Source organism: Scomber scombrus, chromosome 2 (genome assembly GCF_963691925.1).
Source record: "Scomber scombrus chromosome 2, fScoSco1.1, whole genome shotgun sequence".
In the NCBI taxonomy this organism is placed as follows: Eukaryota; Metazoa; Chordata; class Actinopteri; order Scombriformes; family Scombridae; genus Scomber; species Scomber scombrus.
In genome coordinates, this window is record NC_084971.1 from 14,565,029 (window position 1) to 14,590,770 (window position 25,742).

At 37.2% G+C, this 25,742-nt stretch overlaps 4 protein-coding genes across 5 annotated transcripts; 2 read left to right on the plus strand and 2 right to left on the minus strand.

Annotated features, from left to right (window-relative positions):
- Window positions 1–1,039: 1,039 nt before the first annotated feature.
- Window positions 1,040–3,366, minus strand: trappc5 (trafficking protein particle complex subunit 5). Its single transcript, XM_062432241.1, has 3 exons — window positions 3,299–3,366; window positions 2,857–3,129; window positions 1,040–2,365 (listed from the first exon to the last, which is right to left on the minus strand). The coding sequence occupies exons 2-3, from the start codon at window positions 3,124–3,126 to the stop codon at window positions 2,069–2,071; spliced, it is 567 nt and encodes a 188-aa protein (XP_062288225.1). The 5' UTR covers window positions 3,127–3,129; window positions 3,299–3,366; the 3' UTR covers window positions 1,040–2,068.
- Window positions 3,367–4,410: 1,044 nt separating this feature from the next.
- Window positions 4,411–8,290, plus strand: LOC133995785 (N-acetylmuramoyl-L-alanine amidase-like). Of its 2 annotated transcripts, none has more exons than XR_009927163.1 (5): window positions 4,411–4,696; window positions 5,100–5,960; window positions 6,364–6,574; window positions 7,387–7,740; window positions 8,066–8,290. XR_009927163.1 is itself a non-coding variant. In XM_062435279.1 (5 exons), the coding sequence occupies exons 1-5, from the start codon at window positions 4,624–4,626 to the stop codon at window positions 8,093–8,095; spliced, it is 1,473 nt and encodes a 490-aa protein (XP_062291263.1). In that variant the 5' UTR covers window positions 4,412–4,623; the 3' UTR covers window positions 8,096–8,290. The 2 variants fall into 2 exon arrangements, 1 of the variants encoding a protein (XP_062291263.1); XM_062435279.1 differs by having other exon boundaries at window positions 4,412–4,696; window positions 7,387–7,684.
- Window positions 8,291–12,684: 4,394 nt separating this feature from the next.
- Window positions 12,685–13,847, plus strand: LOC133990092 (lysozyme g-like). Its single transcript, XM_062428272.1, has 4 exons — window positions 12,685–13,013; window positions 13,147–13,361; window positions 13,452–13,602; window positions 13,694–13,847. The coding sequence occupies exons 1-4, from the start codon at window positions 12,950–12,952 to the stop codon at window positions 13,831–13,833; spliced, it is 570 nt and encodes a 189-aa protein (XP_062284256.1). The 5' UTR covers window positions 12,685–12,949; the 3' UTR covers window positions 13,834–13,847.
- A 106-nt stretch (window positions 13,848–13,953) lies between these two features.
- On the minus strand, window positions 13,954–21,939 carry LOC133990081 (zinc finger protein Gfi-1-like). Its single transcript, XM_062428263.1, has 7 exons — window positions 21,485–21,939; window positions 17,043–17,165; window positions 16,864–16,933; window positions 16,343–16,572; window positions 15,637–15,756; window positions 15,313–15,478; window positions 13,954–14,779 (listed from the first exon to the last, which is right to left on the minus strand). The coding sequence occupies exons 2-7, from the start codon at window positions 17,118–17,120 to the stop codon at window positions 14,601–14,603; spliced, it is 843 nt and encodes a 280-aa protein (XP_062284247.1). The 5' UTR covers window positions 17,121–17,165; window positions 21,485–21,939; the 3' UTR covers window positions 13,954–14,600.
- Window positions 21,940–25,742: the final 3,803 nt, after the last annotated feature.

The following is a 25,742-nucleotide window of genomic DNA, read 5'->3' on the forward strand; positions in this document are numbered from 1 at the left end:
ACCTACAGCATAGCTCCCTTGCTGGAATTGGACCAGTTTTGCGGTTAGTGTGTAGAATTTTGCAAAATGGCCTGTAGTTTCAAAGATAGTGCCTAAGCAATAAAAAATAAATAAAAATATTTAATGCTACACCTGCTTTACGTCATTATGTTACAATTGTCATGATGATCATTAGTGCAAAATACAGCTGTGCCAAAATAGGTAAAATGGGTGTACAGTGAATCTTATTTCAAGTTTTTTCAGACATTTTCCAATATTTAGATTTTTTACACTGCTGCTCCAAAAAAGACCCATCAAGTTGTTTCCTCAAATTGAGTCATAGGTCACTCTTTTATAAATACCTATTGCTGGGTTTAAGTTATTATTTTATTGTCTATCCTAACGCATATTTATATGAATTTACTGTTTTTGATGCAGATTCAGATGGAAATTAAAAACTGACAAATATTTTTTAATATATTAAAAATGCGAACCTAGAAAATTAAACCTTAGCAGAGATGTAATTCATCTATTATAATTGTGGTGGTAAAAACATTGCAAATATATACCAATAAAATTTCAATACAGTGCTTCAAGTGTCCCAATTTAAGATATGTTTGTTGTAAATGTATTATTACACGACTGTTGTGCTGGATTATATAACATTGTACAGGTGCAATGTGAGTAAAAATGCTACCACTGAACATGATTAGATGCTTACTAAATTTGCTATTTTTAGTTACATTTCCAGGACACAACCAGTGGAGCCTTGTCATTAAAATGTAATTATCTACATTATTCAGTCTAAACTGATTTAAGGTTTTTGAAGGTAAATGAAAAATAGGCAATCCTCTATGACTAAATGGAACTTCTGTGTTTTGTCATAAAAAATGTACGGTACTCAGAAACAGACACAGAGTGAGATTTTTTTTCCTTCTCTCAGATAAATGACTCATCTTCCTCTCTGCTTTCCCAACACCAGTTGCGGCATCCTGTATGGTAAAAGACCCATGATTCATTAAACCATAAAATTTAAACAACTGTTATTACCAGAGATCAAGAAAAATATCTTTATCAAAAAACATGCATTCATGTATTTATTTACATTTTCAGAGCAAAATCAGGTATAAACTGACAGACTGAACATATTACACAAGTAAAGCTCCGTCACCTGAGTACATCCCTGTTAAGACTGTGTTACAGTGTTGTGGAAACCCCACAACACCACCATGTTTAGACAGTCTGTGAAGGATTCAAATGTGACCCTATCAGGCCTGCCATGCGTTCTTTTTTTTTTTTTACACACTAATATGATAATATGGGGAAATGGAAGACTTCCCAACATCTGTTTGGTTGTAAATGGTTAGGGTTGGCTTAATATGCACTACATAACACAGGAACCTCACTTGCAACACAAGATTAGCCAAATGTTTCATATTAATAAATAAATTGACATTTGAGTGCAATGTTTACATTCTAAATTTGTCCCAGTAAGTCTTACTTTCCACTGCAAAGGAGTGAAATAAATAAATATGCCTGAGTAACAGATACATTCAGTGCATTCAACACAATATACAGCACACTCTGCTTTAGAGCTGAAACAACTACTCAATTAATCAACAATTGTGATAACTGTGAAGATGCAGTATACTGCATCTATTTGGGTTTTTGACTGTTGATCGGAAAAAAGCTATTTGAATATGTCATCTTCAATCTTGTAAATTATATTGAGCATATTTCACAATTTTCTGATAATTATTCTGATAACAGTTAACCAAGCATATTATTTGAAGATTAATTGATAACGAAAATAATTGTTATGTGCAGCCCTGCTCTCCTTTGCATTTTCATGTTATCGTGAATCAGTGAACTTACAGTCCACTCTTTCCAATCAAATAAACACACTGCCTTCACCTATAGTGTCCCTGCAGCGATGTTACAGACATTCCAGCAGATATTTAACATTCAGACCTGCAGCCACACACACACACACACACACACACACACACACACACACACACACACACACACACACACACACACACACTCTTAATCTCTCTTCCAATCTTCACTCTCTTCTGTCCCTGCCCTATCTGCCCTCCAGGGCTTTGTCTCTGGCTATCACCGCCTCATCAAACTTGATCATGAGCGTGGTGCCCTTGTGCCAGTGGACTGTCACCTTGGCGGGGAAGCCGCTGTGGGTGAGGATGGCATCTACGATGCCTCCGATAAAGGCTGCACAGTTCAAGGTGCTGTTCTCCTTCGGGACAGAGATGTACATGTTGATGAGGGGCTCTTTTTCGATTATATAATACGTCTTGTCATCGTCATTGGCCTGCTCCAGCTTGTCTGCCTCTTTGCCAAACAAGGCTCTCCAAACCGATACCTGCAGGATACAAAGCAAATGACTGAGGAGGATGTAGGTTCACACTACACTAACTGCATTTTTTCTGTTGTTGCATTAGCTAGACTTGTATTCGACAGTGATATACACCATAGAAGGCAACATACCCTTTATCAACAATGCATGCATCCCATTATTGTTTTTCATAGACATATTTACCACTTCATCTTTGATCTTTGATGAAATATTGGATCATTTGAACATTCATTGAAATGAAAGCCTTTGAGAAGTTTAGTGGGAAATATCACTATTTGGTGGAGCTGTTAACAACTCACATCTGAAATGTAACCTGACTACACACCCCAAAAAGTTGGAAACCACTGGTTTCTGTGTTGTATTTAAAAAGCTTGTTATATTATCCACTGTGTCAAATCTTATGAAAAGCAACTAAGCTGTCAAATAAATGTAGTGGCATGACATAGCGGCAAAAACACAGGTGTAATTAATAACATTAATAATGGCTGTGTCAGAACCTTGATGAAAAGCAGTATATTCAGCACTTTGGTCTCTCTCTTGCCGCTCCTCTCCCTCAGGACCAGCACGTCCAGCAGACTGGCTCCCACCCGCTGACCCAGCTCTGCCAGCCGGGCCTGCAGCTCGGACACCGAGTACACCCGGCTCTGGCTGTACTGCACCACCTCCGAGTACAGCAAGCCGAAGGCGCTCACGCTCACCTCGGTCTTAGGTCGGCTGAGAGGCCGCTCCAAAATAGCAGACTTGCCTCTAGTGAAGCAAGTCTCCATCTCCTGGTGGAGGGAGAAGAAATGTAAAGCTAGCAGGCTAACGCTAACCAAAACAAACTACTGCAGCCTAACATCTGCCAAGATATGTTTATTAGTTTTATTAATACTTTCCCATTTAGTTCTCAAAAAACAGCAAACTTAAGATACAGTCTGAACTAAGAAGTTCACTTACTTATGTTTTTGTTATTTTGATGACTTCCACTTCCGGGTGTGACGTCACCTTGTCACATGGCACCCCTGCCCATCCTAACCCTGAGAAAACTTAGTCCTGATGAAAATGTTCTAAAAGTCACAATAATGACTTCTTAAGGCAGTTTCTCAGTATTTATGTACTGAGATAAAAAGTTAAATTTAAAAAATTGAACTTGGCATATTTTAAACTTGGACTTATTTATCTCAATTGTTTAAATTTAGTAACCTATGTTATAATTTTGACAAAAAACGTCAAAGTTGTGAACTAATTGTTAAATTATCAGATAGAAAGTCAATACTATCTCATGATTTTGAGTTAAAAAGTACAGTGTCTTGCTGCCATGCCAGAAAAAGAAAAAAAGCATCACTAAAAATATGACTTAACTCGACTTAAAATTTGACTTGTAATTCAAACATAATATAATAAAATAATAATTAAAATAATTACCATGTGATATTTTTGACTAACTGTGAGTATTTTTTATATTTGTCATTCCTATTATATTATATGCTTCTGAAACCTGCACTCACACACATGTAATCATTCATACAGAGAAAAAGAGAGCCTCTGTTCATAAAACGTCAAAACGTCTTTAATTAAAACTACAGAAAGAGAATATTTTCTTAATTTTGTAACAAATTGTTGTATGTCTTCAAGCCCACTGTTGATAGATTTCACACCAGTTTTGTCATACCAGCTTCAAATCAGTACAAATCTTGTTTTCTATAATTCCCCTGCATTAAAAGTTCACATGACGGTTAATGTGATCACCAGTGACTAAACTTATTTTCCTTTACCGAGCACACAACAGATGCACCCATCACATGAGATGGTAAACATTAACCATAAATCTTATCTTTCACTTCAGCTGCTTTTATTGAACAACATGCTGTGTACAAATAAATCTGTACAAGCCTGTATAACATTTACAAACTAATATCATAAAAAACATTTATTTGTAGTCAACGTGTGTAATAAACCTTACTGGGGGTCTGAGACTTGTTTTTGCCCCCAGACACACTTTAACTTACTGTAGGCTAAATCAATATTTGGAGCCATCAGTGAACAGAGAGTACTCTTCTCTGTTTGGACACAACGCTGCCGTCATGCACGTACACCTACACAACTCCTCTCAGAGGTTGTAGGGAGATCAACAGTTTACATTTTCAGACAGCCTGCGTGTTGAGGAGATTTCTTCATACCTCACTGTTTAGGTTGTCATTTTTGTTGTTCATATCTACATCTTTAGTTTAACAGTAGATTGTTTTGTTTTGTGTTTTTAAGCAACAACAAGGATATGCAACATGATTTTTTTTGGACTGTTGTTTTTTGTTCTGGCTTTATCAAACTTCTGTACTGTCAATAGCAGGCCGACGGGTAAGTTTCACAATTTGTTATTATTCAGCAATTATTCCGAATATTTAAACATTTATGTTTTGTTCACAATCATTACAATTTGATGAGTTAAATTCTTCATCAGATTACATAGTTGTTGTTTTTTTTTTTACTATGCTAATTAGAAAATTGTTCTTTCCTGGCAGCTTGTCATGTTAATTACAGGGAATGACAGATTCATTATCGGTAATCTGCAATCTTGAATTTCAAAGGGGGCATAAGAGAGATCATTTAATAGCCAGTATGAACAGGAGGATAATTATAGTGAGAAAACCTCTTTCAGTGTTCATATGGAAACCTGAGTTTTGTGTTAAAGCTTGAAAAATTGTGAACCCATCCTTTAAATTGTCTTTTACATATCCTTCATTTGTTGCATTGATGTTAGGTGTCCACCTGCGTAACATGGACAGCTTCATCCGTGCTGTGCAGCAGGTTGAAGACTCCAACCCCGGTCTGTCCTCCCTTGCTTTGGTCAGGGCCTTGCGGAGGACCGCCGGCCACGACGATGCAATGACCATCCACTTCCTGGGTGCTTCATTTAATCATAGTGATACTGAGGTCCTCGAGACAGCTATCCTCAATGCTTCGTCCTTCAGCTTTTTTGACAAGGCCATTCACCACATTGTGACAGATTACGGAGAGGAACGAGGCGTGGTTCTCGCTCCAGATGGCACCACGGTTGCTCTTGCACCCTTATTGCTAGGAATCGAATCAGGACTGAAAGCTCAGATGGAGGCGACACCAGCTGTTGGTATCTTCCCTCTCACCTTAGGCAGGACCCTGGGCCTGTCCTTCCTTAGCCTCCAGGATTTTCCACCATCTAGTCGCCTGGGGCCTAATGGATGCTGGGACAGTGTTGACCACCCTAAGGTGTTCAAGCTGTCTAGACCTGCCACTCTTGCCACTGATGCTGTTATTAATGCGGGCATGGATGGAGCTATACTGGGCATGGACCTCAGCAGTCTACCTGCATCCGAACAGCCACCGGCCCTAAGTGACATTTTAAAAGGATATTATAGTTTTATCCTGCATGAGGGGCAGGGTCTTGATGGTTTGTCCAGCCATGTTAGCCCAAGGCGGAGGGAGATCTCCAGAACCATTCTGGCGCCCCTCGATCTTCACAGCCAGGTGATGGAGACGCTAGCATTGGTCTGGAAGTTAGAGAAGACAGAATGGATTAGTCTGGACACGGGAGTCGGGAAGGCGGTGAAGGATGGATTGCAGGCATTTGTACACAAATACTGGGGTGAGCTATGAAATGATCAAAAAGTACTCAAAGTAGGGCTGCAACTAACAATTATTTTCATTATCAATTAATCTACCAATTATTTTCTCAATTAATCAATTGGCTTATAAAATGTTAATAAATTGTGAAAAATAGGCCCACCCATGGTGACTCGTTATACTGTAAGCTGCAACAGGTAGTCAATAAGTTGATGAGCAGAAAATTAACCAGCAACTATTTTGATAACTGATCAATTGTTCTAGTCAAAAATACCAAAAATGTGTTTCAGCTTCTTTGCTGCTTTTCTGTGTTTCTTTAGTGTGTCAAAGATTTTATCTGTGGCAAAATTCATTTCAGTCCAGTACAACAAGACCTAATGTGATTTGAGATCTTGACCATTATCTTTTCTCCTTTTTCCTTTTAGACTGCCCTCAGTTTATCCCTCGCTGTCAGTGGGGGGCAAAGGCCCACAAGGGTACACCTATCCCACTGTCTCTGCCCCTGAAATATCTCTATGTTCATCACACCTATGAGCCATCCTCGCCCTGTTTGTCTTTCCCAAACTGCTCTCGCAACATGAGAGCCATGCAGCGTTTCCACCAGGAAGACCGTGGGTGGAATGACATTGGATACAGGTAGGCAATATTTAAAGGGATAGTGCTGGGCTTTTTGGGAAAAACACTTATTTACTATTTATATTCTTGCTTAGACTTAGATGAGAAGATCAATACCACTTTTATATCTGTGGATTAAGTATGGAGCTGGATCAAGGAAACTTTAGCTTAGCTTAGCATTCACTTTGACAAAGCATAAAAATCCACCCACCTGCACTGCTAAAGCTCACAAATTAACATAGCATACATTGTTTATTTAATTTGTGCACAAACAGAAAACAGTAAATATGGCAATGTGGTTTTACATGGAGTTGGAAGCTTTAACTACTTCTTAGTGAACAACAGCTTGGAGCAGTGACTTTTTAATTTTTTTTTAGCAAAGTCGTTGTCCGTATTAGGGACTACGGATGCAAATTAGCAGTTTTGCTCTAATCCGGCATGTTTACAGAGATGTTTAATATCGATGTTCATTAATATGCACTGTCCCTATCCAAAAATAAAGCATTATTATTATTATTATTATTATTATTATAACAAAAAGTTACATTATGTTACCCCCTAAAACCACAATTTATTATTTTTACATTATAGATATATGATGTTAATAAGTGAGCTTTGGAGGTTTAAGGATGTGGATTTATTACCTTTGGACAGAGTCAATGTAGCGGTTTCCCGCTTTATGCTAAGCTAGGCTAACTAGCGTTTTAATAGAGATAATTAATATTAGTGGATCATTGTGTATCTTTCTTTGCAGAAATCATTGAAAATGTGTCACACTTGTTACTATTAATTACATTCAATTTTCATGTTCTGTATGATTTTTGTGCCCTCAGCTTTGTTGTTGGCTCTGACGGCTACATTTATGAAGGCAGAGGTTGGAACCAACTTGGCCGACACACCAGGGGACACAATGACATTGGGTATGGCGTGTCAATCATTGGTAACTACACTGCTACCCTGCCGTCTCGCCATGCCATGAACCTGCTGCGCCATCATCTAGTCCGCTGTGCTGTAGATGGAGGAAGACTGGCTCCCAGCTTCACCATCCATGGCCACAGACAGATGGTGAACTACACTGCCTGCCCTGGAGATGCCTTCTTTTCAGAAATAAGAAGCTGGGAGCACTTCAGGGTATGACAGCTATCACTGTTGTCTATTAACAGTTAAAAGGATTTCACTACACAAGGGTTAGTTAAGAGTTAATTAAGTCTTCAGATTGTGGAGAAGTTTATTATTCTTAATGAGGCAGACTTCATTCAATGTAGGGATAATCAAAGGTAGAAATCTGACTTTATTTGTAGTTATGCTGGTGGTTGTTTAGCTTATAGATGGCTAACTAGGGTTTCTGTACATTTTCCCAACCTTTTAATTTATAAATACATGTCAAATCATTAATATAAATGCTAAGTTTCTCTATGGGAGACAGACATTAAAAACTTGTCAACTTTAAACTTTTAAGTATTTCGGTCCTGTTTCACATTCATGTTCTTTCTCCTGCTTATGATTTTACAGGAAACTGACTCTTCAAAAACAGAAGAATGAAAGGACTGGCCCACTGTAATAAATAAATGTTTTTAATACCTGTCTTGTTCATTTTTATCAAATTTTCCACCAATAGGATTCATCACCAAGAACATCTAACAGCAGAAAGACGTATGTATTGACAAAATATTGATGATGATTCAAACTATGCAGGGATCACTTTACCACAACATTAATTAAACAAACGTAAACTTGTGAGTGATTGTCTCTCTACATTCATGTTAAATGATTTTGTGTTTAGTTAACTAGGAATTGTGTCGTTACTTAAAAGGTATTTTACGTCTGATTATTAACTTTGTTAATTGAACTTACATTTAATTTTCATATTCTGTGTGCTATATTAGCATACAATAATATAGGTTGTAAGGTTATTTGACCTGAATAATTCCACTGTTACAGTACTTGCTAAAAAAGATGGCATTTCTGTCCTCAGTGAGATAATTTGAACATCAATACAAAATGAAGACAATACAATAGGCATCAATTAATACCACATCAATGAAATGGATGAAAAACACATTTTCACTTCAGGTATATGATTTACTGTCTGTAGAACAGTTTATCTTGGTGTATCATTTCATCACACTGTGCTGCATCTACTCATAACGAGGGAAAAGGCTTCACTCAAAGCAGACAAAGTAAATACTAGAATAAGTAAATATTGCCCTTAAACTTCAAAATCAATGAGAAACTACACACAGAAAGACATGCTCTGACATTTTAATCTAATAAATTAAGCACTGAAAAAATGCAGGGTAGGGCTGCAGCTAACTATCATTTTTAGCCTTGATTGATCTGCTGATTATTCTCGTTTGGTCTATGAAATGACCTATGACGATGTCGTCAAATTGCTTATTTTGACAAACAAACCCCTCAAACCAAAAGATAATCAGTTTAAAGTAATACGAACAAAGAAAAGCAGCAGATGTTCACATCTGAGGAGCTGAAACTCAAGAATATGAACTTTTTTGCTAGAAATGATAATAATAATGATTAATCAATCATAATTAATTGAATATCAAAACAGCTGCAGATTCATTTAATTGTCTGTCTATTGATTGATTACTTGTTTGAGCTGTAATGCAGCAGAATGAGACACCAGAGATGAGAAAGACACCAGAGAGTAGTAGCATAAGTTTACTGTTAGAACAACTCATCTGACCACCAACAGACCCCCAATTTTTTCCCAATATTTTGCACTTTGACCTGACCCACTTTCCTTCACACACTGACACTAAATGGCCTCACCAGACTGTTTACTTTTTAGAGTTCATCATACCATGGGTAGAAGTAGCAGATGACGTACAGGACTGAATTACACAGAGACACAGAGACACAGAGCCAGGAAACGTTGGTGTCAGAAACATTAAAAACACATCTACACTTCATGATTCACGACAGCTTCACAAACAGCCTGCGTCTCCGGCTGAAAACAAAGAACAACAGACGGAGTTCATCGGATGGACATCTAAAGTCTTATTGAACATGAACATACAAAATAGAATGTGGAACAATATGAATTATTAACCAATAATCAATTATTAATATTTTGAGATAACCCCCAACAATAAGGAAATAACCAACATCCAACATGAGGGATAGCATCAATAGACATTTCAACATAAATATCAGGCTTTACTTACATGTCAGATATTTATATTAAAAACTAAACATTAAAATTATTTTTTTTCAAAAGGGGTGAAAACCAAGTTCATCTGCTTTTCAGAAATGCTCTCATACTGTCATGTTATATTGTTCATAAATTGATTCACAGGAATGTTCAAAAGATTCAGAAACCTGCTCAATACAACTTATATTTAAATCTTACTCACCACATTCATCATATTATGTAATCTCCATATAATGTTTTCAAAGAGTGATTGTTTATCTTTAATAATGTGAGTGATCTATCTCCTATTCCTTAATATTATTTTTAGACCGAATTAAAAATTTCACAGTTACTTTAATATTCTGCACCCTAATTATGTATCTGGCAGTATAGAAGATACTTGTAATGATGAAGGGAAGTCTTTACAGCAAAGACCATCAAACTGTTAGATATGTGAGAGTTGTTGGGTTCCTGTTGACTCTCCTGACCCCAGGTTGAAAAATAAGTTTGGAATTACTGTAAGGTAAGATTTTTAGTCATTATCCTTCCTGCACATGATGCAGAATTGAAAAAAAAAAAAAAAAACCACTGTGAAGGATGTCTCACAGGATGCCACTATTGATATTAGGAAGGTAAAAGTTCAGATGTGAATGAGATTTTACTTTCACACTAACAACGGTATGCACAACAAATTACTCATACAGATACACATAACAGCAGTTAATCGACAGTCCAGAAGAGAAAAGTCAAAGGTAACAGCTTGTTTATCTAAAGAGAAAAGTGAGTTTTCATAGTTAGACAGTTCTATTTGAAAATGACCTGATCATAACAAAAAATTTAAATGTGATGGGATTTTGATATATGTAAATATATTGAAGGATTCAAAACTTTCCAGCAATAAACAAAGATGGAAGGAAGCAATATCAGACTTACATAAACCATATTCATCAGGGTGCAGTCCTGGCGTGAATAAGGTAAATGTCAGGTGAATACCCAGTATACTCGTCAGGCCTTGCTGGCTTTGTTGGTCTACAGTTTTTTAAATTACAATTTACCATTGTTTGCTTTTCAGTAGAGCGTAGTATAAAATTAGCCATTGGGCCTGAAATGCAAGTATAAACTTTGTTGTTAACCTCTTACCCCATTTCTGTTGTACATGCAAAGTCAAAGGCGCCATCTGCAGGTTTCAGACGATCAGTGTTTGACAACATTTTATTTCTTGGTTTTTACACAGTGTATATTGCACATATTGGACTTTTAAGTAGATTCTAATTCTTTTTTTAATAATAATAATAATAATAATAATAATAATAATAATAATAATAATAATAATAATAATAATAATAATAATAATAATAATAATAATAATAATAACAACAATGTTGTCCATGTTGAATCTCCCACCATTGCAGAATATGTTTGGATTTTCATTAAACGTGGCCTTCTTACCTGGCTACCTGCTGTGAAGCGCACATGATGCAGAACTGAACTGAACAAACTTTGAAGAATGACTCTACACCACACAGATGAAGTCAAGGCTACTGATATTGGCAAAGAAAAGGTCATATAAACTATATGTTATATTGTCTGTATTGTGTTGCCAGTCTGCTCTTGGGTATTTAGCATTGGATACTTTCACCTGAGTAAAGACTGACAATTGCAAATAAAAACATCTTATGCTTATTCCTGGAAGAGCACTGAGACACCTATAGTTGAACATTAGTTTAAGTCTTACCAGTTGTATATGGAAAGACTTAAGTGATGCCAAAGATGATTTTCCACATCATGGACAATAAAGTGTTGAACAGGTCTTTGCACTCTTCATTGTATTGTTCTATACTACATTGCTCTGCTCATGTTTGGGTATAATATATGTTATCTGTGTGTGTGTGTGTGTGTGTGTGTGTGTGTGTGTGTGTGTGTGTGTGTGTGTGTGTGTGTGTGTGTGTGTGTGTTTGTGTGTGTGTGTGTGTGTGTGTGTGTGTGTGTATGTGTGTGTGTGTGAGAGAGATATTAAAACTTGGTTTAATATCTTAAGCATTCTATATCCTCATTATTATTCTGCACTGGAAAAACCCACCAGATTTTTGGCTGTGCATCATCAGAAGTCATCACAATACTGACTACAAAAAAATACAAGCTTGTGACACTGGTTTCTGTTTTTTTTCTGGACAGTGATGGGATGCACCACTACTATGGTAAATGGCTGCAACTTTATACTTCTATTCGACTACATTTCAGAGGGAAATATTATACTGTTTACTTCATTTAGTGGGGCCAATTTGAGTACTTTTTCTTCAAGTAAATTTAGCATCTGATATTGTACTTTTACCGAAGTATGTTGTGTGAAGTATTTTGAATGCAAGATATATATTAACTTATAAAGGAGTATTTTACACTGCAGTGTGGTGCCTCCTGTGGTCATTAAAAACTCAAAAGTTAAAATCTAGTGAAATGTTATTCAGACTGAAAGTGAATAAACCATGTTGTTACTGGTAAAACAGTTTCAGCACCTGATCTGCAAAATATCAGGTAGCTAATTAACTTCTGCTAAGAAGTTAAAATGAATAGATGATGATTTATGTGCATTGTTAAATCTCTTCCCCAAATTAAATGTTGCTTCCCGGTTGAATTTACACAGGTTATGCAACACGATCTCTTAAAAGATGAAGTACGTGCTTTGCCTGATTTACAGGAAGTTGCGGATAGAGCTGAACAATTGAGTGACAAGAATACTCCTGGTGCCTGTTACAGTCAGTTAGGACTGTTTCTTGTAAATCAGCTGCTTTGCTCTTTTTTCATCGTCATTTTTCACTGGCAAATCATCAGGGCCTGCTCCATAACGCCCTTTGCAGGGGAAAACTAGACAGTGTTCAAAAGTTTGCACCATAAGGCAGACGGAGGGATATTGTGTTACAGCTTTCACATTCCTGTTTCAAGAGTATCATCAGAAGAGCAAAACAGGAAAAATGGGTGAGAGATTTTTTTGTTTTATTCTGGAAGGAACTTGACTTTGAGTCGTAAACACACACAGTGAACAATAGTGCTATTCATCTTCTGCTTTTAAAAAATATTCTTTTTTTAAACTTGTGTTTTTGTTGCTCCTGTTGTGTCATGTATCCTGTACACACACAGACATTACTATGGCTCTTGTTTGTGGGGATGTGTGGGATATGCTGCTGTAAAGTTCCTTAAAGTGTAAAAATAATTTCATAAACTGAACATTTGCAGGTTATGGAGACATTATGCGTGTAGCAACTACTGGGGCTTCAATGAAAACAGCCCAGCAGGACAGGCTGGGATACTCAGGTAAAAACATGAGATGATTTGATCAAGAAATTGTATAAAAACAGTGAAGCCTTCATCTAACCATAGTAAAAATATAAAAGAAAGATGCCTTTGTTGCACTGGGACCATATTCCTGTTTGATTTTTCTGTAAAGGTGTGAAGGCGTCACACACCATGGCAGAGACTGATCAGGGACGAATGAAGAAGTACAAGTCCATCATCAGCAGTGTGGGAGGCAAATATGGAATTGACCCTGCTATCATTGCTGCCATCATCTCCAGAGAGTCCAGGGCTGGAAATGCACTACATGATGGCTGGGGAGACTATGACGCATCCAGAGAAGCGTATAATGCCTGGGGGCTGATGCAGGTTTTTAACAAATATACTGTTTATTACTAGAGCGTCACATTACAATACAATAACAGTGGTGTTCATCCAATTTCATTCTCATTTCTGTAGGTTGATGTCAATCCCAGGGGAGGTGGACACACTGCGCATGGTGCATGGGACAGTGAGGAGCACCTCTGCCAAGGCACAGAGATCTTGATTTATTTTATCCAACGGATCAGCAACAAGTTTCCTGACTGGAGCAAGGAGCAGCAGCTGAAAGGTTTGTTTGACTGAAACAGTAGATTCTCACATGCACAAAATATTTTCATACTTTTTTAACTTTGTTCTCATTTGTACTTTTGTCTCTGCAGGAGCGATAGCCGCCTACAATATGGGAGATAAAAATGTCCGTACCCAAGAACACATGGATGTCGGCACAACAGGTGGAGACTACTCCAGTGATGTTGTAGCCAGAGCTCAGTGGTACAAAACTAAGTTTTTTAAAAGCTGAAGCTGTCCACAAGAGCATTGTCTATAAGATCTCCTACATATCACAAAGAAAACATTGTAATGATAATGCCATTTGTCAAAACTTGAGATGAATAAACATTATGAAAATCAAAAACACAAACAAATAATATATCTGTTTATTGGACTCAGTTTAAAGTCTCACTGTGACAAGAAAGTTAAAAGTTATATTCAGCTTTCTACTTACGTGTACTGAACTACACTGCTGTTCAGAGATCTCTTCATACTGATGCAGCACTGCATTCAGTCAACCAACTGCCTTCATAAACAATGTAGTGTGTCACCAGACTGTCAAAGCTAAATTTCTGCAATTCCCAACCTGGGAGTGTGTGTGTGTGTGTGTGTGTGTGGGAACCGCTGTTTTAGTTTGTTGATTGTAAAAGGAAAGTGAAAGTGAAATTTCAGTTTCACTCCACCTTCAAATAATCACAGATCTGCTGACAATATGGACAAACCATGTGAGAAAGATAAGCACATTTCCCTGACAATATATCTTTTCACAAGCTCAATTCACTGCCATTGGTTATTCTTCACTAAAGTAAACAATAAGCCAATGAAATATTATCCTGTGAGCAGAACAGTTTTCCTCACTGTCCTAAAAGATAAATCTAAAATATAAACTAAACTAGCTTTGGATGTAATACAGTATTTGACTTGGTCATGAAGACAACACAGTCAGTAGATTTATAGTATGTCCTCAAAGCATTCCCTATGAAAAAGGCTGCAGATGTTGGCTCGGCTGAGTGAAAGTCAGCGGTAGGCGCAGTGGTGCTCCTGGTGCTGCCGCAGGTCCACTTTGTGCTGGAAACTGTAGAGGCAGTGAGGGCAGCGGTAGGGCCGGTCGTCCCTGTGTTTACGGCTGTGGGTGATGAGGTTGGAGCTCTGGCTGAATGCCTTCCCACATATCTGACACACATGGGGTTTCTCTCCTGACACAAGAACACAGCAGATGTTAATACACAGGTTGTTAAAACTGTACTGGATAAACAGGCGCTACTTTGTACAGTTACATATCAGTTATCAGTTTTATAGTTATGTTTAATTTTTAAGGGTTTTGCTTTCATTTTGCTGCAACAGAAGATTACTTTTGAATTAGATTGATTAATTACTTCATAATTTTGTCTATAAAATGTCACTAAATTATGAAAATGCCCACCGCTTGAGTACTAGAGCCCAATGTGACATCTGGAAATTGTTTATGTCAAACGAGCAACCATGGCCAACAATGTCCCGTTTATAAAGAAACTTCAGCAAGAAAATTAAACTGCAAATGTGAACATTCAATTTAAATTTCAAGCATAGCAAACTGATGCTTTATAGGACACTGAGACATATATGGTGTCCCGATGCTCATTTGGGCAGCAGTGATCCATTTTCAAACATGGAAATAAGACAGCAAAATAGTGGACTTGGTGGTCGACTTTCATATATCCAAATAACCAAAGGGCATGCAGAAACCCACCAGTGTGTATGAAGGTGTGTTTCTTCATGTCAGACTTCTGGTGGAACCTCTTGCCGCAGTACTGGCAGGGATACGGTCGGGTGTCTGAATGTATGAGCAGATGAGTGGAGAGGGTGGAGGAGCGCTTGAACACTTTTCCGCACACGGTACAGCCAAACGTCCTCTCCTAAAACAAACAGCACTGTCGTCATCACATTATTCTATCTGTATGTATGTATTTAGCATCAGAAAATTCAGGAGTGTTGCAATACACATGCACATAATCAACCATTGTCCAAACTGAAAATAAGTTATTTCCATATAATAAAAAGGTAGGATGCTGACCTTGCCCCTGCATGGTGTCTGTTCAGTATCTCTCCTGGACTTGATGCGTGCTGGCGACAGAGGTGACCTGCCTGTATGACTCTTGAGGTGTGTCTTTAAACTGGACAGACATGAACATATCTGCAAAGACAAGAGGAACACGATTTTAGACTTCAGGAGAGGGAAAGGTGAGAAACCACCCGCAGGGAAACCGATTGAAAGGTTAAAGTGTGTTTCCAAAATCTATAAGATTTGGCATCCAATGGTAACACATCAGGTGTGGAAAGTATTCGAATTTCTCTATCATCAGTCAATAGTTATGACTGCATCTAAACTTACTGACTCCCTGCTTTTGATCTCCTGAATTTATAAAGTTTGACTTCACTGAAAAGGCCCTGAACGGCATTAGGGAATTATTCTAATCCAGCATTTCCTGTTTTTGGGGGAAATTCCATCTTGAAAAAGGGAAAAACAGTTAGCTTTTAGATTCACTGAGATTATTTGACTCTTGAATTCAAATTCAAATTTCAAACCTTTGGGCACTTTAAGGTATATTTTGTTTCCCTTGATCTTTTATATTCACAGTATTTTGTGTATTTTAATAAGTTTGAGTAAGTTTTATTTATATAATGGTTTTATTGCGTTGGTATGTTTTTATGTCAGTCCCTCACAATGTTTGTTCATGATAATAAAGTTAAACTCAGGTTGTGTCTTCTACAAGACTTACTTTGCTACACAATGGACACTCTTGCCTCAGAGCGCTGATCTTCGAGCTCTTGGTCTCCCTGAGGACCTGAGCGTGCTGAGTCAAGTCTCCCAGTCCCCCTGACAGTTTGTCTGGATATTCTGAGTTCACAGGTGGTCTGGACCATAGGGCTGGTGTAGGAGATCCGGCTTTTTCAAAGGGACTTAAAGTATTTTGATTGACAGGACTGCAGGGCTCAGGAGATCTACAGACTAAGAAGAAAGACAGACCGGTAAATAGACGTTCTGAAATTCTGGATTTATACACATTAAAATAATCTATTATTTAACATTAGATTGTCAAAATAGTTTGAATAATTGTATAATGCTTTACAAAATTGTCAAACTGAAAACACAAAAAGGATTTATTCTATGTCTTGTTGCCTGCTATTAGTCATTTTATTATTTAAGGTTATATACAGGAGGAAATATTTTTACTGTGATTAGAGACATGCTTGTGATAAATGGCTATTCAAACAAACATGAAGTCGCTTTGTCACCCACCGTAAGATTTGGGATTGAATGGCTGAAGGTGCTCGTCTCCATCAGGGTGTTTGGCAGCAGGAGAATACAGCTGCAATAATATGATGGACACTATGTTAATATCTGGTGTTTTTGCTGTAGAGTACCCCAAGGATGAATCCCAGGACCCTGTCTTTTTTATCTAGCTGGCTGAACATTACCGTGGTTGATCCAGGGCCTCTCTCTGCAGGCCGAAGGTGGTGCAGCCCTCCTCGCTTCACCAAGAAAGAACGAGGCATCACTCGGGAGTGAGGAAGACCAGTTCTGCACGAAATCAAAGTAATCTAGTGGACAAAACAAACAAAATGAATGAAGTGTTGGTGATGCCAGTCACACTCACATGTTCCTTATTTGAATCGTATTGGTTCCATATGTGTATAAATTATAAAGAAAAAACAATGGAAATGAGCACAACTAATATTAGTAGATACACTTTTTGAATGTAATGTAATTAAAGGCAAGTACTGAAATAATGGAAAAAAGGGTTACACAAGGTATTTGTGTTGCCCAGAAGAGGGCAGCACAACTGCACATTCAATAGTTTGCTGCCTGTTCGAATCTCTGTACATCCTGTATTAACATATACTAATTTGATGCCACTGAGAAGGAAATAGTTGGATAATCACAACAACAACAAAAAAATCAACATTTTGTATTGTCACAATATTCATTACAATGTTACAATTACAGCTGGTTTTGAATGTAATGGAAATCTTTAACTTTTTCCACATTTTGTTGTTAAATATGATTTAAGTATAGATATATGATATCATGTGAAAGAAATATAAAGGTTATCTAAAGATAGCATTAAACACCCAAACTTTTGTAACCTACAGGGTTTTAACTCCTTGCAATAGCTGCGAAATTGAAAGACTTTCAGAGACTCATCATGAATTCATTGCAGTGTTGTTTTGGTTTGTTTTGTGTACGTTAGCTTGTCGTCAAGCTGAAAGTTGCATATTTGCTTTGTAGGTTTTCTTCTTGGTGTTTTGCTCAGATCATTATTCCTTGTTTTTGTTGTTTTGTTTTTCAGATTTCTTGGGGCATTTTTGCCTTTATTTGGCAGTTGAAAGTGAAAATAGAGAAAGTAAACATATGTAGAGAAAGGGGTTTGACATGTAATACACAATTTCTTCCTAAGTTTGACCAGTTTTGTCATATCAGACCAAATAGTCTTACTCTTCTTGTTCAGTTTTGGGGTTTTATTGTCTTTTTGTCAGGACTGTCTCACTTGCTTATGTGATAGTGAAGGCGTGATTTCTGCTGTAACATCTTTGGAGCCTCTGTTGAGCTACGCTGACACACTGCAGACGGAAATCTAGTTGAATCGGACCTACATTTCCAACACACCTTGTTTGTGACAACGTGACAAAAAACAGTCATATGAAAACTGCAACAATATCACCTTTCTACAACACATTTCAAGACTCAGTGCTAGCACATCACTAAATGTGATACTGCATCTAACACTGAGGTGCTAGATCACATAGAAACAGTTACAGGTGAAAACCAGTATATGGCTGGACTGTGTATGAAACGCTAGAGAGATATTTTATTCGAACCTTCATCATTCAGACATCTGCGTCTAGGGTTGGTGTAGTCCAGCCAAAAAAAGGTGGCCTGATTGTTGCATGTTTACTTGTGTATTAAATAATTGATAATCAGTCATCATGAGAGATCAGACCTTTTACTTTTATTAAATAAGAATGTACAATTTACAACTACTCAGAAAATAAAGGCTTGCACAGAGTGAGGACATAAATCTTCCGTAGGTGATTGGCAAGAAAATCTGTGTACGTGCTCCTACACAATCAATAACCATCTGTTTTTACACCAATATAAATATATTATGAGATCGTAAATAACACCTACTATGTTAAATTCATTTAATGCCTGTATTTTTTAATATAAGGGCATATAATTCATAACTGTCCCAATTGGTTTGAGATGTTCTTACTTATGTCACATGTGTAATGTTGTGCGTATACCCAAACTATATAACCTCTGGCAACAGCGAAAACAAAACAACTATCTTCTCTTTATTATAAGCAAAACATACCGTAACCCAAAAAGTCTACAACTCTGGCTTAATGGCTCTTGAAAAGCTTACGTTTAGATTCAGGAAAAACTTTCTAGCTTTGAAAAGACCCATAAAAACTTTTGAAGCTCTTTTCCCTTGAATTATATTTGCTGATGCTATAATGGACCCACATTTGGTTATATATTTATTTCTTTAAATCTCTTACTTTGAGGTGTTGTATGTGCCCTGTCAAAGCAAAGTGCTCGATTTTGTCTTGGTTTGAGTGTGGTGCTAGTCTTATGTACACCTTATCTGTTTGTTTGTATATACAAATATACATATGGTGTATATATACTTGTCTAACGCTCAAAAAAATAACATATATTTGTTTAAAAAAGAAGCTGCCGGGACTAGATGAAATGTAAATTCTTAAGTGAGTTAGGTCACATTTTCGAAGTAATAAATCCAGTTATGAGAGACTGAGTGAGAGATGACACATATCATTCCTTTACTTCTTTGTATGTCTTTGTTTGGTATTACATCTTTTATGGTGTTGTTTAGAGGGATGGCATGTTCAAACTGGTATTGAACTTTGACTACAATGAACAACACATTATGGATGGTTAAAAAACATTTGGATCTGAGCACTAGGTTGTGAGTATGGGCTTAAAGTGGTCTATGGGTACTTTATCACCTCCCTGATTTAGGCCTGTATGAGTGGGAGCAAAGGGTCAACATGGTTCTGATGTTGTTCCTTTTTATGATGACAGAAGTTTTCATGGTGAGTTATTTGGCTCTTAAACCAAGAATATGTTCTCTCAGAGTTGAAACAGGCGACCAATAATGATATGTTCCTGCATCACAATGTGAATGCACTTTAAAAAAAATGGAATAATTTTAAAAATATGTTTGCTGTGGAATTTGTCTTAACCTTGTGAATACAGATAATAATAAAACTAAATAAAATGATCTATGTTTAATTAAGTTTGTAAGACTACAAATGTGGAAAAAACAGCTTTCTCAAATGTATAGCCTGTTCACACCTCTGATTATCATGGGTCTCTACGTGACTGTTGAGTGACCACTTGTGATCAGATCTCATTTCCCGCTATATATGCAAATAAACACGTACATCATTTCCGTTTGCAAAGACGAAATGTTGTTTTTAACCTGCGGGAGGACGGGTGGTCTGCGTAAACTACTCTCCGTCCGAAGCTGTGTTCAACCTCGATATCTGGATAAACAAATCCTAAACAATGCATTGTGTGCCTCCTCACAAAAATCAAATGCCAGTCCTATTGATTTGCCATAGTGTCAGGTCTGAACAAATACAGCCCATTTAACAAGAGTAACATGCAGCGATGCCCCTGTAGCTGCATCTCCCCATTGAGAGACGTTGTGCGCATTTACGCACGAGGAACAGCAGCGCAACTTAGTTGTTTAAATTTCCCGACATGCCGACAGGATCGGTCAGGATCCAATGTTAATTAATGTTCTGCGTTCTTTTACACATCCAAAAAGTCACACGCACACAGAGAGTAATGGTTCATACAGTAAAACAGTTTGGAGTAAATCAGCCAATAAATCCTGAGCTCATTACGTCGAGCAGTGCAGCAAAACTAAAAACTAGTTATCAGCTTGACAGGACAGAGGAAACTATGCAGAGGAAACACAATTAACGCCTTGTCTGCTTTTGGGTTTATTTCTATTCCATTTGATGATTTTAAGCGGAAAACGGGTTAGGGGAAGAAGAAACCGTTTTTTAAATTTACAGGAAAAACGCAAAACAAAATAATGCATTGTATATTTGTTTATGAGCTTTGGACAGGGGACACTCGGAGCAGGATGCAGGAATCCTAACAGGTCAGTCAGTGTGGCCCAATGCCCTTTTCACATGCACACTGCTAGAAGAAAGTAGCCACAAGCAGACCAGACCACCTCCGAATGTGGTCTGAGCGAGCGGATCTCAATGCATCCTCAGTGCGTCTTGGTTGCGTTCACACCTGCACTTAGAGCTGTCAACTCACCCAAGACGCAATGGTTTAAAAATTGAAACAACTTACTCTTTTACTTGGGGTTTCTTTTGCTTTAATAATAGTTATATAAGTTAATACACTTTAATTCATTTTTTAGTCTGTAATTAGTGTTTATGATCTCTAATGAATGACATATGATAACCAACTGAATGACTCACATTTAAAAATACCTTTTCTAGGCTTTTTTGTGCATTTTGTGTCTTTTATGATTGAAACAATTAAGAGAAAGATCCACATGGTCACATGGGCTTAATTGCAAAACTAGGTGATAATCACCTGCATTAATAAAAAGAGGAGTTGTTAAATAAGGAGAATCACTTTGGGAATAATTCAGCACAACTTCCATAGCCTATTTTTTATGTTATCTATAAAAGTTAGAATAAAGGAAAAATCTGCATCTATCAAACAGTCCAAAATGTGTGCCCAAAAATTATCATTATGTTAAAAGCAAAAATTATCGTCAACAAACTAAGCCAAAAACTGTAGTAGTTCTCATTTCAATAGAAATATGAAGATACTTTTCAGAAATAAAAATGCATATACTCACCAGATATCACGCTCTATCAGTACCTCTTAATGTCTCACACGTCACACTAATAATTTAACTGAGAAAAGAGTCTGATAAGTGTAGGTAAAGCAATGTGCACTCAGTGTGTCACATGTGAGATCAGTGGGCTGTTAAGCAGACTGTGAGCCGTTGATGTTCTCTGCAGGTTGGTGTGATGAGTAGAGACGAGGAAGTGTTTCAGCTCTGACACCTCAGAGCAACACTCCAACCACACTGCTTCCTCACACAAACCCAAACACAGAAGCACACTCGCAGCAGCACAAAATCTGTCCAGCTCTCCTTTAAAAAGTTTTTCTTGTGTGCAAATTGTGAATATGTTGCAGTGGTGCACAAATTACACCCAGCATCAGATTGACTGGGGTAGGCCAGATAAAGCCAATGCGAGAGGAAGAGGATGGACAACTGTGCTGAAAATTCTTCAGAAAGTGTTGACACACTATGTTGACACAGTTGTGTTACAAAATAAACCATTGAGGTCAAATTTAACAGAAGCTGGCTGATGCAACAGCAGAGTCCCCTCTACAGCATTCAATGAAAATATGGAGTGCATTAATAAGACGAAACGTGAATACATGTGTGTATCTGTGTAATATATGTGACAAACCCATGATATTATCTTGTATTTTTCTTATCATCTGGAAAACCCCAGAAAAAACATGGTAGTATCTGTGCAACAGAGTCAATTCACTGTTCTGCTGCCATAAATACAAGAGCACCCAATACGTATCAATCTGTGGCTGAAAATAGTCCCCAACAAATGCTCTACTTAATTGTGTGTGAACCACATCTGTGACAGTGACCAACTATTTCAAGAAATAAGCTCGGCCTCTAAAAAATGAAACTATATATTTGTGACCTGTTGTGAAAATATATGTTTCGAGTAGGAGTAAACAAGCTTGGGGCTGAGAGCCACGGAGAGGGTAAGAAGTGCCCTTGGTCTGGAAAATAAGAAAAATACTGATTAATGTCGGCTTTACTATCCTTAAATGTTGTGCTAATATAATAAGTACATCATCATTTTTGTCTGGGTGACACTCAAACTTAACAATCAATATTCACATATAGTGCTATTCCATGAAGGCCACCATGTTGCTACAGTAGCCCAGAACAGAAAAAACTGAAACACCTTTAAAACTTAATTATTAATTTTATGTATTAATGTTTCTTTTTTCTCAAGCTACACAAAGTATGTTAGCTTTGTCAGTTAGTTCAGTTATCTTCGAAGCAGTTACCCCTGGCAACTACTGGGTGTAACTATTTAGTAACAACTAATCTCTACAAAAGAACTATTTTATGTGGTGTAACCAGTTTTAATTTAGTGATGCACAAATTCACCTATGTAATAACAAGGCTAAGTTTGAACCAATGAAGAAAAGGGGAAACCAGGGCAAAATCCATGAAATGCATCAACAATTATACCTGAGAATCTTTGAGTTAATATAATCACGTAGCAATAAACAACAACAACACAATCGGGCCTTTGCAAAGGTGCAATGTCAAAGTTTATTTTGTATCATTCATAGGATACAGAACACTGAAATGTATTTTTTCCCCATCATACTGGAATTTATATAATCTTTACTGTCATTTAATATATTTGACAACAACATCAGTTGAATTGTAAGAGAGAAGGAGAGAGGGTGGACAAGGTTCCTGGGTATGATGCTGTGGATATCAAACAGCCGTCACATACAGCACACCGATAAGAAATCCTACACCAGACTAATCAGGATGAACACTGTCTGTAAGCAGAAACTCACTATATTTTGCACCGCATCGTCTAATGTCCCATTTAAAATCAGGGAACACATGGGTGGACTTTCCAGTTTGAAGATGACAAGTCTGGAGCTACAGTATACAGTGTGATCTTGTTTTAATCCACGCAAAATTCATTCTAAATGACTGTTTAATGAAGGACTGTAGTGGCTGACTTGTCGATGAAACCCTCTTTAAACATACATGAGGTCATATAGCATAGTGTGTAAATCTACCTACTTTTATGGCACGTTATGATGTTTAATCATTATCATCCCATGTAATGCTCTTAGCAGGAGGAAACAAAGTACTGATGGTAATCATAAAAATAATACTAAGGATGAGAGCTAGTACCATACTCAGAAGTAATTTACAAACATATCAAAATGTTTCGTCACAGTAGATAGAGTTTTATTTAGACAGTGGTGAGAACAGAGCACCATCACTGAACAGCAGTGTACAGATGTGTTAATGTGTTGACGGACACTGAGCACTGATCTGGGTCCAGATTAGGGTTCTATTTAGAAAGGACACTGAAACCTTAGTCTTGAATGAAAGCTTCCAAAAATTAGTAAATGTATTTTCACTTTTTTTTTACTGAAATCTAAACCGAAACATAAAAGTTATAATCCTTAAAATGACAGCTGTGGTAGACTTGGAAAAACACCTGTGGTCACTGGTGGTAATGGTAAGTGCCATTGAAATAATTCAGCTCCCAGAGTTGAGACATACTTTGAACGGTTACTCTCAAAAATGCAACAGAAGAGCAATGTCTGCATACTGTATGTTTACAGTGCAGCCAAACTAATTTTGGGCTTGGAGGATTTATTGCCTCACAATGATTTAATAAAGAAGACATTCAAGAGTATCTTCTACCACGTTAATACTGAATTCATGCTCCAATGTTTGCCTTGTGCATTACTTAAGAAGCATGCACCGACTGAAGTCTTCCATATCTATCTTTTCCTGTAAATCCACTGAAGCCCACAAGAGACCCCACAATCAACAATAAAAACAATTCTATAGCAATTACAGAATGCAAATGCCTTGAATGGCTGCCAGTCAAAAAATAATAATACAAATCTTAAGGATTATAACTTTAAGTTTAGGCAAATTTGACCCAAGGTAAATGGATCTAAGGACCTAAATCTCAGTCTAAAGTCTGTATATGCTAAAAACAAGAAGAAACTCCACTGAAACCATCTGCTTATTTAATCTGTTGATATCTGAACACTGATTCCAGTGTAGAGATTTCAGTTGTCACACCTACCAATGACCACCAAAAAGCTGTTATTTGCAATAGTATGGTAGGCAAGCCAACATCCTCTTTAGCTCTTTGATGGCCATTACTGGAATGTCCAATTTCCTTATTTCTTATAGGGCAGCAATAATTCTCCCCTTTCCCATTGTCTCATTTGTACTGCACGAACATGTTGGCATTGTGAAGCGTAACGTGGGCCTTTAGAGAATTTAGAGAAAATTGTCAGACATCAGTCCAAAGAATAGTGAATCACAATACAAAATTTGGATGTACAATTGAATCCCTCTTAAGAACTAAACACAATAAGTAGGAATGATCCCACCATGAAACCATACATCCACATCATCCTTCAGTACTTAATGTCATGAGCAGAGAGTTTCTCTTTCTCTGTAGTGCAAAAAGCAGATCACTGCTCTGTACATGCGACACCCTGTTTGATAAACTATACACACTCATTATCTTCGGTCTTCACTGACAGTGGTACAGCTTTACATCTTATCTATATACCTTTGTTCCTGTTGCACTGTATATTTCATTTCTACACACATTTTACACCCTTTTTTCTAAACAGAATATATTAATGTTTGATATGTAAAATATTTTCCACCCACACACTCAGTCACACGGTTGTGACGACAGCCTTTTTGTTTGCATCCTTACAATATGAACTGTCCCCTCCACTCTCATCTACCCACATGCTGCAGTTTGAGCTGTCAAAATGATGAGCACATGAAGTGGTGACTCCAGATCAGCACTGTTGCCTGGATCTCTTTGTATGGGACACTGATAACCAAAGGAATAGTTTGACATTTTGGGAAACACACTTATTTGCCCAGATGAGAAGATCAATACCACTCTCACAGTTGCTTGTTAACTATGAAGCTAGAGCCAGCAGCTCTAGTTAGTTTAGCATACAGAATGGAAACATGGAGAAAAGCCAGTGTGACTCTGGTCCGAATTAACAAAATCCGTCTACCGATATTTGTTAAGATCTTTAAATAACACATTTTATCTTGTTTGTTTAAAACAGTAAAAACAAACAAAAACAACAACCAAAAAATGATTGTCAAGTTTTTTAGCTGCTACAGCCTTGTCTAGTCTGGCATAATTAGTAGCTTATGGCAGCTAATGTTCAGTATTGTTAGAAAACTTCAGCTAGATACTGATATGAACATTGAATGAACAATCAACATTAGTTCATTGACTTAATTACTCTTTTCT

Coding starts and splice junctions, on each gene's coding strand:
- trappc5 (XM_062432241.1), bottom strand. CDS start 3,126: ATGGAGACTTGCTTCACTAGAGGCAAGTCTGCTATTTTGGAGCGGCCT. Junction 2,366..2,856: donor ATATACTGCTTTTCATCAAG/GTTCTGACACAG, acceptor TGTATCCTGCAG/GTATCGGTTTGGAGAGCCTT.
- LOC133990092 (XM_062428272.1), top strand. CDS start 12,950: ATGCGTGTAGCAACTACTGGGGCTTCAATGAAAACAGCCCAGCAGGAC. Junction 13,014..13,146: donor GGACAGGCTGGGATACTCAG/GTAAAAACATGA, acceptor TTTTCTGTAAAG/GTGTGAAGGCGTCACACACC. Junction 13,362..13,451: donor ATGCCTGGGGGCTGATGCAG/GTTTTTAACAAA, acceptor TCATTTCTGTAG/GTTGATGTCAATCCCAGGGG.
- LOC133990081 (XM_062428263.1), bottom strand. CDS start 17,120: ATGCCTCGTTCTTTCTTGGTGAAGCGAGGAGGGCTGCACCACCTTCGG. Junction 16,934..17,042: donor GAGGCCCTGGATCAACCACG/GTAATGTTCAGC, acceptor ATATTATTGCAG/CTGTATTCTCCTGCTGCCAA. Junction 15,479..15,636: donor AGACACCATGCAGGGGCAAG/GTCAGCATCCTA, acceptor TGTTTGTTTTAG/GAGAGGACGTTTGGCTGTAC.
- LOC133995785 (XM_062435279.1), top strand. CDS start 4,624: ATGATTTTTTTTGGACTGTTGTTTTTTGTTCTGGCTTTATCAAACTTC. Junction 4,697..5,099: donor TGTCAATAGCAGGCCGACGG/GTAAGTTTCACA, acceptor CATTGATGTTAG/GTGTCCACCTGCGTAACATG. Junction 6,575..7,386: donor TGGAATGACATTGGATACAG/GTAGGCAATATT, acceptor TTGTGCCCTCAG/CTTTGTTGTTGGCTCTGACG.